The sequence below is a fragment of the Myotis yumanensis genome, unplaced genomic scaffold, assembly GCF_028538775.1.
Source record: "Myotis yumanensis isolate MYYU_CA2020_CCGP unplaced genomic scaffold, mMyoYum1.0.hap1 SCAF_18, whole genome shotgun sequence".
Classification (NCBI taxonomy): domain Eukaryota; kingdom Metazoa; phylum Chordata; class Mammalia; order Chiroptera; family Vespertilionidae; genus Myotis; species Myotis yumanensis.
In genome coordinates, this window is record NW_027223769.1 from 15708546 (window position 1) to 15723993 (window position 15448).

The 15448-nt window shown below is 46.5% G+C and overlaps 1 protein-coding gene across 1 annotated transcript in view; it reads right to left on the reverse strand.

Annotated features, from left to right (window-relative positions):
- CDH13 (cadherin 13) overlaps positions 1–15448 on the reverse strand; it is a 1029479-nt gene that overhangs the window by 89792 nt on the left and 924239 nt on the right. Inside the window, exons 9-10 of the mRNA XM_070398947.1 lie at positions 7076–7258; positions 326–579 (exon numbers count right to left, since the gene is read on the reverse strand). Of these exons, the coding sequence (XP_070255048.1) occupies positions 326–579; positions 7076–7258 (437 nt within the window). The remainder of the gene's footprint in view (positions 1–325; positions 580–7075; positions 7259–15448) is intronic.

A 15448-nucleotide genomic window follows, 5' to 3' on the forward strand; every position in this document is an offset into this window, starting at 1 on the left:
TGGGGGCTCCTTTCTCTCTCCCTTCGGGGGCTGTGCTTGGCACTGGCAGACACCTCTGGTCATTTGGGAACAGAGCCCTGAAGCCACTCTCCTCCCTGGCTGGTTCGCTGCTGGGAATCAGGTGGCGGGCAGTGCCCCCACTTAGCAAGCCTTGTCCCCTGGTGCCTTCAGCCGCCAACTCTTATGACACGTACCTCCCACTCACCCACATCATTAACAAGCTTAATTTAATGGTGGTTTGCTCCTGACAACCAGCCCTTGGGAGCAGAGAAGGAAAGCAATTGGCGCCTGCCTCCCGTCTCTGGTTACGGAGCCGCTCACCCACCTGATGGTTTGATGCTGCAGGGAATCGGGGTCCGTGGCGTTCACCGTCAGCAGCACGCTGCCCACGGAGATGTTCTCCTGCCTGGTCACCATCATGGGGTCGGGGTAGAAAACCGGGCCCTCGTTGACATCCAGGACGGTAATGTGGACAGTGGCTGTGGAGCTGGGGCCGTAGGACACGTCAGGTACCAGCGGGTCCTCGTTTTCCACTTTGATCAGCAGGGTGTGAAAGGCCGAAATCTCATAGTCCAGAGGCTGGAATGAGAGAGAGGGACTGAGCGTGTGCGTGTGCGTATGCGTGTGCGTGTGCGTGTGCGTGTGCGTGTGCATGTGCGTGTGCGTGTGGGGGTGTGTGTGCACACATGGGCCACAAAGGGCAGACACTTTTGCATAAAGTCCCCTTGACATCCCTCAAGGGAAGGTAGATGTTCAGGGACAGAGCCAGGTTTTGTGCGCTAAGTTTTATGCAATTTGGGATCCTCTTTAAGAACAAGAATATGAAACATACACATGCAAAGTTAGGTATCCACATTGTTATTCTTTTTAGATTGAGAAAGAAATGACAACACATTACTCATGTAATGAGCCTCAGAGATCTGGGGCCTCCCTTCTAAGATCCCTTTAGGAGACTCACTGGCAACACTGACATTAAAAGGCTTCCCACCTGTAACCTGTAACACTCTGCAACTCTGACATTCCTGGCGGCTCAGGAGGATGAGGGACCCTGAAGCCAAAGCTTCGTGAGATTCATGGTAGCCCTGTCTGTCACCAGGGAGATCCAATGGGAAAGGCAGACCGAGGCTCCATTTTTAATGTGTCCCACTCACTTGCCACGTGGTCTAAGGGCTGGGGTCTCTACAGCATTTCACGTAGAGGGTCTCCTCGCACAGGGCGCATTTCCCCCAGGGTGTCGTGTAGGGAAAAGAATTTGAGAGGCTGAGACACCAGGGGTTAAGCCTCTGTGCCCTTTCCCACCTGAGGGCATGAAAATATGTGGGGCGTTTTCAATTGTCACCATGGCTTGGGGCTCTCGGGACATACCCTGGGCAGGGCCAGTGATAATAAGACACATAGCCGTGTCCGGACAGTCCAACACAGTGGTGGTCTGTCCTGTGCTCAGGGCCAATGAGCAGCCATGAGACAATAAACCGCCTGCCCTAGCAGGTGGTGCTTCTACACGTGATGTGACTGCGACCCAGTCCTCTGCCCCCTTGGGCTGCCACTCACACTGAAGCGATGGACTTGGGTGAGAGGGCCATCTTCACTCCCAACTACAAGTGGGCCAGGGTCAAGTCCTGGCCCTGATGTTAATAACTATAGGACTTATGGGACTACAGACACGTCACTGCACCTCCCCGAGTCTCAGCTCTCCCATCAATGAAGTCCCAGTGCAAAGCACGGCTGTAAAGATTGGTGCAGATGACACATGTCAGACATTTCACACAGAGATTGGTCTAGAGCAGGGGGTGGGCAAACTTTTTGACTCGAGGGCCACAATGGGTTCCTAAACTGGACCGGAGGGCCGGAACAAAAGCATGGATGGAGTGTTTGTGTGAACTAATATAAATTCAAAGTAAACATCATTACATAAAAGGGTATGGTCTTTTTTTTTTTTTTTTTTTTTTTTTTAGTTTTATTCATTTCAAACAGGCCAGATCCGGCCCTCGGGCCGTAGTTTGCCCATGGCTGGTCTAGAGTCTGATGTCATAACAAGCTGTTAAGATGGTGAGAAAGAAGAGTGTGGAATTGAAACAGCTGGACAGCCACTGCCCTCCCGCTTGGCTTTTCATGGGTGTTGCCAGGCCCTCATTCCCTAAGCAGAATGCTGGCTGCAGAGTAACCGAGATGTGAACCATGGCACCGAGAGAGGGGAGCAGAGGGAGTGAGCCACGCAGTGACCGCCTGGCTTTATGGAGAGTGAAACCTCTCTTGTGTTCACTTCCATTTGCATAACGTGGGTGCAATAGTTCCCTTTGTGTGATGCCTGTGGCCTGCCCATCCGGAGCTGGCGAACCGCTGGGTCTCTGCTCCAGTCCCCACCAAGGCCGCCCTGGGTCATGCTGGGTTAAGAAGCCCTTTGTTTTCTTGGGCCTCTGACCCTATTGAAAGGCTGTGTCTGCTGCAGGGTCTGTGTCAGGGATGGGAGCAAATTGAAAACACAATAAAGTTACAGAGATTCAATTCAATGAATGTTTCATCAAGTGTCAGGAGAGGGTGTGGACCGCTGTCCTGGAGGACTTAAAGGCTTGGAAGAGCTGGCCCACATGGGAAGGGTGAAGGAGCTGGGGTTTGTTGTCTGGAAGAGGGAGGATTTGGAAGTGATCCAACCGAGACTTTAAGTCTGACGGGCTTGGGGATCAAGGATGCCTGCTTACTGATGCTTCCATCTCCTCTGAGGACAAAAGACAAAACAGACTTCAGACGCGGGTGGATTATATTCGGCTGAAAGAGTAGCTGACATTTTGAAGTAGGTTTACAAAGCAACTAAGGGTGTTTCTGACCAGAAGGATTTAAAGAGGAAACCAGTGCTCATTTGCCAGGACTAGTCGGAGTTGGTCCTGTGGGGAGGCAGGACTCCCCCGCAAACCACACAATCCTGAGACTTCTCTAGTTCTTCAGGGCGCTGCCTGCTGCTGGTCAGGGCAGCGCTATTTGGGGCTGGCGGCCCCATGGCCATGCCCACATCCCTTCTCCCTTACCCACCTTCCTAATGAGAGGATAGGGGCACATGAGAGCTAGTTAGTTCTCTCTCTCTCTCTCTCTCTCTCTCTCTCTCTCTCCTGGCTGCTTCCTTGCTTCCTATCTTACATCACAGCACAGGGAAGATGTGATGCCTGGGCCTTTGACAGCCATTTTCTGTCCATGAGGAAAAAGCCAGAACATCTGCATTGTCCCTGCTGGCTCTCTGACACCTTGAGTTGCCTAGAGTCCCTCCCTTAGTTTAGTTATGGAGACAATTAGATTTTCTGTATTACTGAAGCCACTATCAGCCTGGGTTCTGTTATTGCAGCTGAAAGCATCCTTGGTTGCTTGCAAGTGGAGAGCACGGGGGTGTGGCCAGGCTGCTTCTAGAGCAGTGGTTCCCAACATGGGGCACATGGCCCACAGGGGGGCAATTTGATTTTTAAGAGGGGCAATTGGAGAATAAGTTATTAACAGTGAATTTTTTGCATTTCTTATGGTTCTAGGGGCCTCCTATACAGTATATAAATACTAGAGTCCCGGTGCATGAAATTCATGTACTTGGGGGTTGGGGGTTCTCTCAGCCCAGCCTGCACGCTCTCACAATCCAGGATCCCTCAGGTAGCGTCCAGTCCCGTTGCAGCATGGCTCTGGTTCCCGAGGCCTATGGGCCAGGGTGGAGGGACCCAGAGGCCAGTCCGATCGCAGCATGGCTCCAGTTCCCCGGAGCCTATGGGCCGGGGGTAGGGACCAAGATGCCAGTCCGATGGCAGCATGGCTCTGGTTCCCTGGAGCCTGTGGCAGGGGGAGGGACCCAGAGGCCAGTCCAATGGCAACATGGCTCCATTCCCAAAGCTCCTTCCTGCCGCCACGCTGCAGGCAGCCAGGGCTCACAGCTCCCTCCTGCCGCTGCGCTGCGGGCTGCCGGGACCCAGGACAGACTCCCGCTGTGGGCCACCAGGACCTAGAATCGACTTCTGCCTTGCTGGCCGGGACCCAGGACTGACTTCTACCATGCCAGCCGGGACCCTAGCCTGGTGTTCGGTAGTCCATCTGGACGTTTAGGTCATGACGGACCCTAGCTCTTTATATATTAGGATATATTGTGACATACTGATGCATTTCAGTTCTCTAGTACATGTTTTAAAACTTTATTTGCTACTTTTTCATATCACTTCATATTATTATTATTTTTTAAACAATTTCTTAGTGACTTCTTCCTCAGTACTTCAATTGTCCTTTCTTTTATTTTTCTCTTTCATGGATGCCATGTTCTTTGGAAGCTCGTTTAGACCAAGTTAATGGCCTTTTAGGCTTCCTCTAGGTCAGTAGTTCTCAACCTTCTGGCCCTTTAAATACAGTTCCTCATGTTGTGACCCAACCATAAAATTATTTTTGTCGCTACTTCATAACTGTAATGTTGCTACTGTTATGAATCATCATGTAAATATCTGATATGCAGGATGGTCTTAGGCGACCCCTCTGAAAGGGTCATTCGACCGCCAAAGGGGTTGCGACCCACAGGTTGAGAAATGCTGCTCTAGGTGAATAGGAGTTCACTTTTTGAATAATAAGAATTACATGTCACAGCGGGGGCATCAGGATTTTAGAGATGCTTAGGTGGGGCATGGCCAACAAAAGGTTGGGAACCACGGCTCTCGAGGGCTGTCCTGGGCTCTGACCAGGTGTGCTGAGAGGCAGGGGGAGCTCGAGGCCTGGGTAGGGATTCATGTGGCAGGCAGTGGATGGGAGGGGAGTCTCTGTCCTGATTCTGAAGTACAGGAAGTCCACTCCCTAGAAAACCTGAAGCCCAGGCAGACACCAGGCTCCATGGAACTTCCTCCTCAGGAGTCTGCAGGTGGAAACTTCTCATTCAATGGCGGTCCTCATCCCCAGGCTGTGCTCTGAGAACACCAACGTCACCTGGGGCACCTCTCCTGCAGGTTCCGGTTCAGCAGGTGCTGCGTGGTGTGTCCTGCAGGTTAACTAGTGTTCCAGGTGAGCTTCTAGGTCAGTGATGGCGAACCTGTGACACACGAACTCATTTTTTTGGGTTGATTTTTCTTTGTTAAATGGCATTTAAATATATAAAATAAATATAAAAAATATAAGTCTTTGTTTTACTATGGTTGCAAATATCAAAAAATTTCTATATGTGACACGGCACCAGAGTTAAGTTAGGGTTTTTCAAAATGCTGACACGCCAAGCTCAAAAGGTTCGCCATCACTGTTCTAGGTGCTAACATTTCAGACACATAGCATTGTGGGAGAACTGTGCTCCTCCAGGGTCCCGGAGGGGGATGCATATTTCCCCAGGCTTTGTCTTTCGGTGCAGGCCTGGAAAGCTGCTGACAGTTTTTGCAGACATGAGGCCAGTGAATGAGGACAGGCAGTGGCCGTGTTATTTTATGACTTTCACAGCTTTGAAGCCACAGTGGTGGGTGCTGGGGGCAGTGTCAGGATCTCCTAACAACTCTGCCATTGCCGGTGTTATTAGGGAAGAAGAACTGGGAGGACCTAGAGGCTGCTCTTTCCTGGCAAACATTTGAGGTTCATTTTGGAAAAGGTCGGAAAGGGCAGGCCTATAGGAGCCCAGAGCCCTCATGTTCTGGAACAAGCTGGAAGCTCTCCAAGATTTCCATTTGCAGTGGCTTTGGCACCCAAGGGCACTGTGGAACTTTGTGGGTGTAGTTGTTTATATGGTCCCATAGCAGCTGAATAATGACCACCAAATGTGTCTACTGTTCTTATTCCCCGAGCCTGTGAGTATGTGCTTAGGTGGCAAAAGGGACCCTGAGATGAGGAGGTGGTCCTGGGTTATCCCAGTGAGCCTGGTATCATCACAAAGAGCCATAAAAGAGGGAAGCAGGCAGGTCAGTCAGAGATATGAAGATGCTGTGCTGATAGATACAGGCTTTGAAGATACAGGAAGGGGCCATGAGCCAAGGAATGCAGGCAGCTGCAGAAGCTGGAAAGGACGAGGAAATCGATTCTCCTGTAGAGCCCCCAGAAGGAACCAGCCCTGCAACTTGAGTCCTGTGAAACTGATTTTGGAGTTCGGCCCTCAAAAGTGTAAGGATAAATTTGTGTTTTTATAAGCCACCGAGTTTGTGGTCATTTGTTACAGCAGTCTCAGGGAACGTCCACAGGCTCTCATGCCCACCACTGTTCTGAATGTTTTTACATATTAGCTCATGAATTCCTCACATCAGCCTGAGAGGTGGGTGGTATTATCACCCTCATTTTACAGCTGAGGAAACTAAGCCACAGAACACATAGGTAGGTGTCCTGGCCCAGGGCACACAGAGGGTAGGTAGCAATGTTTCTGCTCTGTCCATGGCTACAATTACTATCAATATGATTACTCCCTGCTTGTGAGGCAAATGGCTTCGCCTACCAGAAAAGAAACTGTCCCAATGAATGTCCTGGCCTGGCAGAAGCTCCCAGAGAGCAGAAGTGTATGAAAATCCTTCTAGGACACCGAGCCGCCAGTACGTTCTGCCAACACCACCCTCCCACCCAGCGTTTCCAGGGCACTGGCAGGAGCCTAGGGCTTAACATTCATTATCACATTTTCTCCTCGTTCCACCTGCAACCAGAGCGTCCGCACACTGGGCAGCAATGCGCACAGGAGGTTTCACACCAAGAACTAGCCCGTGGGTATAATTATCTCGTTTTCAAGAGAATAACTGAGACTCTGCTAAGAAAGATTAAAAAGAAATGTAATAATTCCCATTTTGAGCACAGACCTTTAAAAAACCTTCACTTACTCTATTTTTGCATCTTTGATAATTCATTATTAAACACATGGAGAATCTCATTTCAAAATTAAGCTTGGGTTTTTTAAGGTTATACATAAGTTTGAGTTTTCTGGAAGCTGTAAAACAGGTTGGTTTTATGGAGGTGAGGACACAAGTACCCTAAGTCATGAGCCTTTTTCTTTTGAATTCCAGGAGGGAGAGACTAGGGCTGACTTATCCTGGACATTCACCGTGTAATGAGGCCGTGAGCCCCATCGTGGGCCTCAGAGCTCAGGTGCGGAGGGAGGAGCAGTTGGAGGCACCCCTACCTTGACGACGGAAAGCATCCCCTCATTGTTCTGGGGGTTGGTGTGGATTTCGAAGCTCTGGCCAGGGTTCCCATTGATGATGGTGTAGGCAGCCCTCCACGCGCCCGTGGTGGGGTCATCCTTGTCTTCAACTGTCAAGTTGACAATAACTCCCACGGCTCCTTCCTCAACTGTGGCTTGAAACTGCAAACAAAGCAGATGGTTACTGTCATTATTTTGAAACACACACACACACACACACACACACGGAAAACAACATTGGAAAGACCATTTACAGAACTATTTAACCATAGGCTTGGTACATTACCATATCATCTCATTTAATAATGAATAATGACACAGAAAGAAGATTATGATGGAGAACAGTGGTGCTTCTTCCTTGTTCCCTTATCCTGTCTATCTGAATGTAGACAGTCACAAGAACCCAGGGGGGAGGATGAGCCACAAGAGGGAAGGGGTTTGGGTCCCTGTGTCACCACATGGAGGGGAGCAGCCTAGCATCCGGGAATACCTGCCTGAACTGTTGATGAATGAGAAACAAACTTCTGTTGAGTCTGTGCCTTTCTATATTTTGACATGCTTGTGTTCCTGCAGCCCCACCCACCCTAAACTACAAGGTGATCAGATAACCAGAGTGCCTTGGCTCATCAGTGAAGAGATTGGAACTGAACCCCTGTGTTTGGCTCCAGAGCCTCTGCTAGATTGCACCATATTCTCCAATGAAGAAAGCCAGTTTCATCCTTCCCACCCCTTGTACCCAACTAGTGTGACTTTAAAGAACTATCTTCTAAGGAAAAGCATAAATCAATTGTTTGAGGCCTTGTTGTACCTGTGTTTTTATTGTAATACATCTCAAATACTTGTTGCAAGTAGGTGTGTGGAAATAAATCAATAAATGAAAAATTGGCTTTCCCATAGATAGAGAATTTCACAAGCTATCATTAGCACATTCCTTTAGCTGGAAGCATAAAGTATTGTTTTGGTGCTTACCTCTGACACAGTACAGGTGAACAGTAATCCATTTGCAAATATTTTACAAACAAGTCATACCAATAAGCTGACAAGAAGAAGAAATATCTTGGAATTTCAATTAGTAGGAAAGCGAGTCTAGAGACAGTAAGATGACATCAAAGAGCTTTTGTGTACAAAGGAAGTAATTTGAGAAATGAGGTTTCGGAAGCAGCAGCTGATTAATTGACTTGCAAATCATTAATCATAAGCCTTAATCTTGATGCCTTGGGGGGCGGGGAGCGGATGGGAACTAATTTGTCTATCATACCTCAGCAAACCTGGGTGAGTTGTTTCCCTTCCGTGAAGGGGGAATTGGGGAATGCTTGGAACATGCGCGCAGGATGGAAAGCAGCGGAGTGAGGAGGGACATGGAGGATGCTAGCACACAGCACAGTACTAGACACATAAAAATATGAGACACAGCTCCAGGAGACAATTATTTTGGCCCAATTCCTCTGATTCTTGTTTAACTAAGTCCTATCTTGTGTCTTTCCTTCCTCCTCATAGAATTCCTGAGCTGGAAATCTAGACCAGTGGTTCTCAGCTGTCTGCACATTAGAATCTCTTCAGGGGCTTTTAAAAAACACGTTTAAAAAAGCAAATGAAAACCCTCCCAAAACCTGGGTCCTATGGTCCTATTCCAATTCAGTTGGTCTTGGGTAAGGCCTGGGCTTAGCATTTTCTTAACCTGCTTGCATAATTCTAATACGAAGCTCGGGGTGAGAAGCATGATTGAGTTCAAGTTCAAGGATGGCAAGTTGTCAATGAAAGAGCCAGGCTTGTGTATTGGTGAGGCTACCTGAGCTCAGTGTTGAGGGGCCCCCAGTGCATCTGAGCACAGCAGGAAGGAGGCCTGTACTCCTGTCTGCCATGTGTTCAGGAGCGGGACATGGTGGCACATGTGCTATCTATTCCTTTCAGGTTGCAGATGAAGATATCGGTACAGAGAGGGAAGGAAGGAAGTGGTTTATCCAAAGCTGTTCAGTGACCCAAAGATCAGATCCAAGGTTCCTGGATTTCAGCAGTCTCTGCTTTTAACAAGTTCTATTACTCATGCGCACTCATGCCCACATTGCTTATGCCAGTCCTTCGCCTCTGCTGTGGTCCAGATCCAGAGAGCTAGCTCTCTGTCCCTACTGATCACAGCAGACGTCAGCTACCAACCTGTCCTTGTGCCTCTTCTGACACCTGTACCTTAGAACAGCAGGTGGACAATTACTGGCATGGTGAGTGCTAAGACAGGAGGATGCTGGAAACCATCAGTCCGGTGGAAATGCTGTTACATCCAATACCTAGGTGAGATGTTGCTTTGTCAAAGCAGCTGAGTGTCATGTTGCTGAGATGAAGACACTATAAGAACAGATCATAATTTGAGGAAACTGGAGGCTCTGTGTGCATCTGCCTTGTACAAGGCTTTGTCTCCAGCCCCACACAAGATGCTAGGTACACAGAAGGGACTCAGTAGGTATTTGCTGAATGAATTAATGAATGGCTGGTCTTAAATGTAGGAAGTGGAACCTGGCATCAGAGGCGAGGGCTAAGAGGAAATGTGAAGGGATAGAGCTATGCAGGAGTGACACTAAGAGGGACTGACTCATTGATGGATGCTTGATTCTGCCCCTTCCCTGAATGCTCTAGAAAGCTAGGGAATGGACTGATCTCTCTTGTTCTCCAGGACACCTCACAGGGCTGCATTATGACTTTGGTGGACCTTAGACACTTTTACCTCCATTGGCCCCTCATACCATAATATGTTTTCATGGACTTTAAAAATTTAATTTTTCTTCTGCTATAAGGAAACAATTAAAATTTTCTTTGACCCTAAAAATTCTTTTTTAAATTGATTTTAGAACCTTAGGCACTGTACCTAGTGGTACAGTGGATAATTCATTCAGTCCTGATTTCTAGTACATAACACAATACTAGACATATGAAAATATGACGGATGGATAGATGAATGAATCTGTAAAATTAACATTTAGGCCATGTCTAAGTAAGACAAGCCTATGCAGCTTCACCAAGAACCTTTTTATTTCATGTCTACAGAACCTACTAAAGCTGGCTGGCACTGAATACCTTTTTAGTGTGTGAGCAAATGAATCCCAAGTGGAATGAGAAGATGGTATTGTTCTAGGAATTCTCAAAGTATGATTGTGGCCCTAACATGCCCTTAGATATAGTAACGTAGAAATGTAGACACATTTACCTGCAATCCATCTACCCACTCACCATCCACCCATCCATCATCCATCCACCCGTCCATCCATCCATCCATCCATCCATCCTCCCTTCTACCCTCCCTCCATCTTCTATCCAACTTTTATCTATCTATCTATCTATCTATCTATCTATCTATCTATCCATCCATTCACCCATCTTCCAGCATTTGGTGATGGCTTTTGCATGCCAGGCATGATATAGTATTATGTCCTGGGATACACTAGTAAAAAAACAGACATGGTATAAGTATAATTATAAAAATGTGTTAGGTGCTAAGAATGAAATAACATAGTTCCTGGAGAGCCTGTACCTTGGGCAGATGGTGAGAGGGGTGGTACCTGACCCAGACTGGAGAGGGTCATTAGGGAAGAACTCCTTGGGAACTGAAAGAAGAGGAGGAGGTAGTGAGGTGAAAGTGAGAGTGCATTCCTGGCATCTGGAACAGTAGGTGCAAAGGCCAGTGGTGAGGGAGCATGATGCATCTGTGGAACAGGGAAGGTGGTTGTGGCCGGAGTGCAGGCCAGGCTGGGAGAACTGTTTGCTATTGGACTCCAGAGGAGGATAGAGTCAGGTTACGCAGGGCCTTGTGGGCCATGGAAAGGCATTTGGAATTTACTTTCAAAACAAAGTGGAGTCTAATCAAGGAACTAGATTATGTTTAAATCTACTCCTGAGAGAATTCAGAAAAAAAAATCTTTAAATATAGAAAACATTCAACATAATTATTATAGTCTTTGTTAACACCATTATCTGATTCTTGCATAAACTATAAAGCCAGTTTCCTTGAGCATCCATTTAGAAACTCATTATTGCTTAATTAAATACTCATCCTATTAATTCTATTCAATGTTTTAACCCCATTATGTAATTCAAGAATGGAAAATTAAATAGATTAAAATGAAATAGTGCCATTTTATATTTCTATAGTAATGCTCACTTTGTGATTTAAAAACAATAGACAGACATTAATTTCCACACCAGAGAAGGAGAAAATATTGATTGTAACATTACTTCCTTTAATTGGAAAAATAGATAAAGTTACTTTTCTGTTAAACTGTGTGGCAAATCAAATACCAGATGCAAAATGTATTTTTACATAATCAGTGTGGGCAATTGTCTTGGGACGTCCTGAGGCTCATTAGCTCTCTCCTCTAAATTCAGAACTGAGTTATTTCATTCTTCTTTCTTTGACAGGCGGGGTGAGTTTGTGATGGACATTTACTATTTGAGGAAGCTGGAGGCCCTTTGTGCATCTGTCTTGTACATGGCTTTGTCTCCAGACCCTGCCTGAACTCGCCACAAAGGTCATCCATCACAAGGGGAAGGAGGGACTTGCATTTTATTATACACCAAGAATGAATGCTCTTCCTCATAGAGCAAAGAGCTGGTTTGTAGGTTAAGGTTAACTTACAAGATGCGAATAATGATTAGCAGGCTAGAAATCTGCATGTGGGGAAGAAGTGACAGTGGATGACGTTAAGGGATTGGACATATGCAAGCTTGAATACTTGATGAAGGGAGTCCAGGTTCGTGAGCTGTCTACTCTGAGGTTTCGTGGAGAACTGATGTTGAACTTGAAAATCTGGGATGTAGTCATCTGGACCCTGGCTTTGGAATATTAAAAACCAAGTTCCACCCTAACTGGTTTGGCTCAGTGGATAGAGCGTCAGCCTGCGGACTCAAGGGTCCCAGGTTCGATTCCGGTCAAGGGCATGTACCTTGGTTGCAGGCACATCCCCAGTAGGGAGTGTGCAGGAGGCAACTGATCGATGTTTCTCTCTCATTGATGTTTCTAACTCTCTATCCCTCTCCCTTCCTCTCTGTAAAAAATCAATAAAATATATTTTTAAAAAAATCAAGTTCCCAGAAAGTTTTATAAACATCAATTTCTATTTATGAGGATAAAAGGGTGAGGGAGAGATAATCAGAAATTTAACTTGCAAACACCTTTACTTATATTTATGTAAAGGATACGGATTTTTGGAAAAATCTAATCTCTGGCTGATGGCCTACTGGGTAGAAATTGTAATTAATATCAATAATACAGTACTTTCAAGGACCTTGGCACATTGTCTGGCATAGGGTGAGAAATACATATTTGTTAGTGATGATGATGATGATGATGGATTTTATTCTGTATCATATGAAAGTTTTAGAAATAAATTGGAGAATATGGCTTAAACCCCTGTGATTCTCTCTGTTCTCATTAGTCTGCCTTGTAATCTATAATAATAAAAGTGTAATATGCTAATTAGACCAGATAGCCCAACGACCATCCAGATGTCCTTCTGGACGAAGCTGCCATGGCGGGGGCCAAAGCAGAGGCGGTTAGGGGTGGTCAGGCAGGCAGGTGAGCAGTTAGGGGCAATCAGGCAGGCAGGCAAGTGGTTAGGGGAGATCAGGCAGGCAGGCAGAGTGGTTAGAGGTGATCAGGCAGGCAGGCAGGCAGAGTGGTTAGGGGCAATTAGGCAGGCAGGCAGGCAGGCAAGCGGTTAGGAGACAGCAGTCCTGGATTGAGAAAGGGACGTCCAACTCCTGGCAGGTAGACATCCCCCGAGGGGTCCCGGATTGTGAGAGGGTGCAGGCCCAGCTGAGGGACCCCCCACTGCCCCCTGTACACAAATTTTGTGCACTGGGCCTCTAGCATAGTTATATATGTGTATCTTATTTCTCTGAATTGGTGTGGAAGAAGCTCTTTTTTCTCACATGTATACCTATACTCACCTATTTACTTACTCTTGTCTTGCTCTAACAACAGGCCCTTCATTGCCAAGGCATATGGTATTAACCTATAGCACCCACATTTAGAAGGAATAGCTATATTAGACACCCGGTTTCCTTCTATTTATGATTAAGATTCATCCCAGGATAGGAAGATGCAAGAACTAATTTTAATAAGTATTCATTAAGTATCTGTTACAGGCACAGCAAACACAGCAGTAAGTGAGAGGGGCACTACTCTTCCCCCTTGGGGCTTACAGCTTTTTAGACTGACACATTCCCTCCCAGCCACCCCATTTCTTTATATGTTTTGATTACCTATGACATATTCAGATAATTTGTTTTCTACCATTTCTCTGCTGTCACACATCCAAGGCTGCACCTGTGGCCAATTATGGAGGCTTTTCTATTTAGACACAATTTAGTATCCAGCTAATGGTCATTTCAGTAAGTGGTACTGGGTCAACTGGCTATCCATGTGGAGAAAACAATGAATTTTGACCCCTACCTTACATCATACACAAAAAGTGAAAGGTAAAACAAAACCTTTAGAAAAAAACATAGAACATTTTCTGCTTACACTTCATGTTTATGTTCACTTTATATATAATATTACATGTAATCCTATATAATAAAGGCTAATATGCAAATTGTCCCCTTAGGAGTTCAACCTACTGGGAGTTTGGCCACTCACTATGACATGCGCTGACCACCAGAGGGAGGCCCCAGACAGCAGCCGGCAGCCAGGGGAAGGAAGGCCCCAGTCGGCCCTGATCGCCAGCTAGGCCTAGGGACCTTACCCGTGCATGAATTTTGTGCACTGGGCCTCTAGTATAATATAAAATATTTAAAAATATAAAATGAGGTGATTATAAGAGGGAAGGGGGATTAGGGGCAACAGAAGAGAATTAAGGGGGAGTAAATGGTGATGGAAGGAGACTTGACTTTGATTGGTGAACACACAATACAGTATACAGATGATGTATTATTGAATTGTACACTTGAAACCTATATAATTTTATTAACTAACATTACCCCAATAAATTCAATAAAACTCATATAAAGTAATATAAAAATGTAATTGTATATGTAAAGTATACATAACATATATATGATCCTATATAATAAAAGGGTAATATCCAAATTGATCCTAATGGCCGAATGACCGGGAACAACCAGTCACTATGATGTGCACTGACCACCAGGGGACAGACACTCAATGCAGGAGCTGCCTCCTGGTAGTCTGTGCACTTCCACAGGGGGAGTGACGCTCAGCCAGAAGCCGGTTCATGGCTGGCCAGCACAGCGGCGGTGGTGGTGACATCCCCCGAGGGCTCCTGGGCTGCCAGAGGGATGTCTGACTGCCAGCTTAGGCACGATCCCCCAGGGAGTGGGCCTAAGCCAGCAGGTAGACATCCCCTGAGGGGTCCAAGACAGCAAGAAGGCATAGGCTGGGCTGAGGGACCCCCCCATCCCCCGAGTGCACAAATTTTCATGCACTGGGCCTCTAGTATTTAAATAACATTTTAATTAATGTACAGAATTCTAAATAAAGTTCAGCTGGTATCTTTTTAAAAAATATATTTTTTATCACCCTAGCTGGTTTGGTTCAGTGGATAGAGCATTGGCCTGCGGACTGAAGGGTCCTGGGTTTGATTCCGGTCAAGGGCACATGCCCGGATTGCAGGCTCCATCCCCAGTAGCGGGGGTGCAGGATGCAGCTGATCAATGATTCTCTCATTATTGATGCTTCTATCTCTCTCTTCCTTTCCCTTCCCCTCTGAAATCAATAAAAGTATTCTAAAAAAAAAAAGCCCTACCCGGTTTGGCTTAGTGGATAGAGCATTGGCCTGCAGACCAAAGGGTACCGGGTTCGATTCTGGTCAAGAGCAAGTACCTTGGTTGCAGGTTCCTCTCCAGCCCAGGCCGTCAGAGCTGTACAGAGGCAACCAATCGATGTGTTTCTCACACATTGATGTTTCTCTCTGTCTTTCCCTCTCTCTTCCACTCTCCCTAAAAATCAATGGAAAAATATCCTCGGGTGAGGATTAGCCAAAAAAAGAATAAAAACAAAATAAATATATTTTTTATTGATTTTAGAGAGAGAGGAAGGAAGAAGGATAGAGATAGAAACATAGATTAGAGAGAGACATTGATCAGCTGCCTCCGGCATGCCCCCTGCTGGGGATCCAGCCTGCAACCCAGACATGTGCCCTGACCGGGAATCAACTGAGGATCTCTTGGTTCATAGGTTGACACTCAACCACTGCACCACACTGGTGAGGCTCAGCTGGTATCTTAAAGAAGCCATTATGTCTAAGAAGTGATTAGCAACAGAACCTGTGAGGCACTCTGAAGTTGCTTGGCTGAGAACCACAGTCTGCTCATCAGCCAGTCTTCAAAATACCTGGAACCTACTGA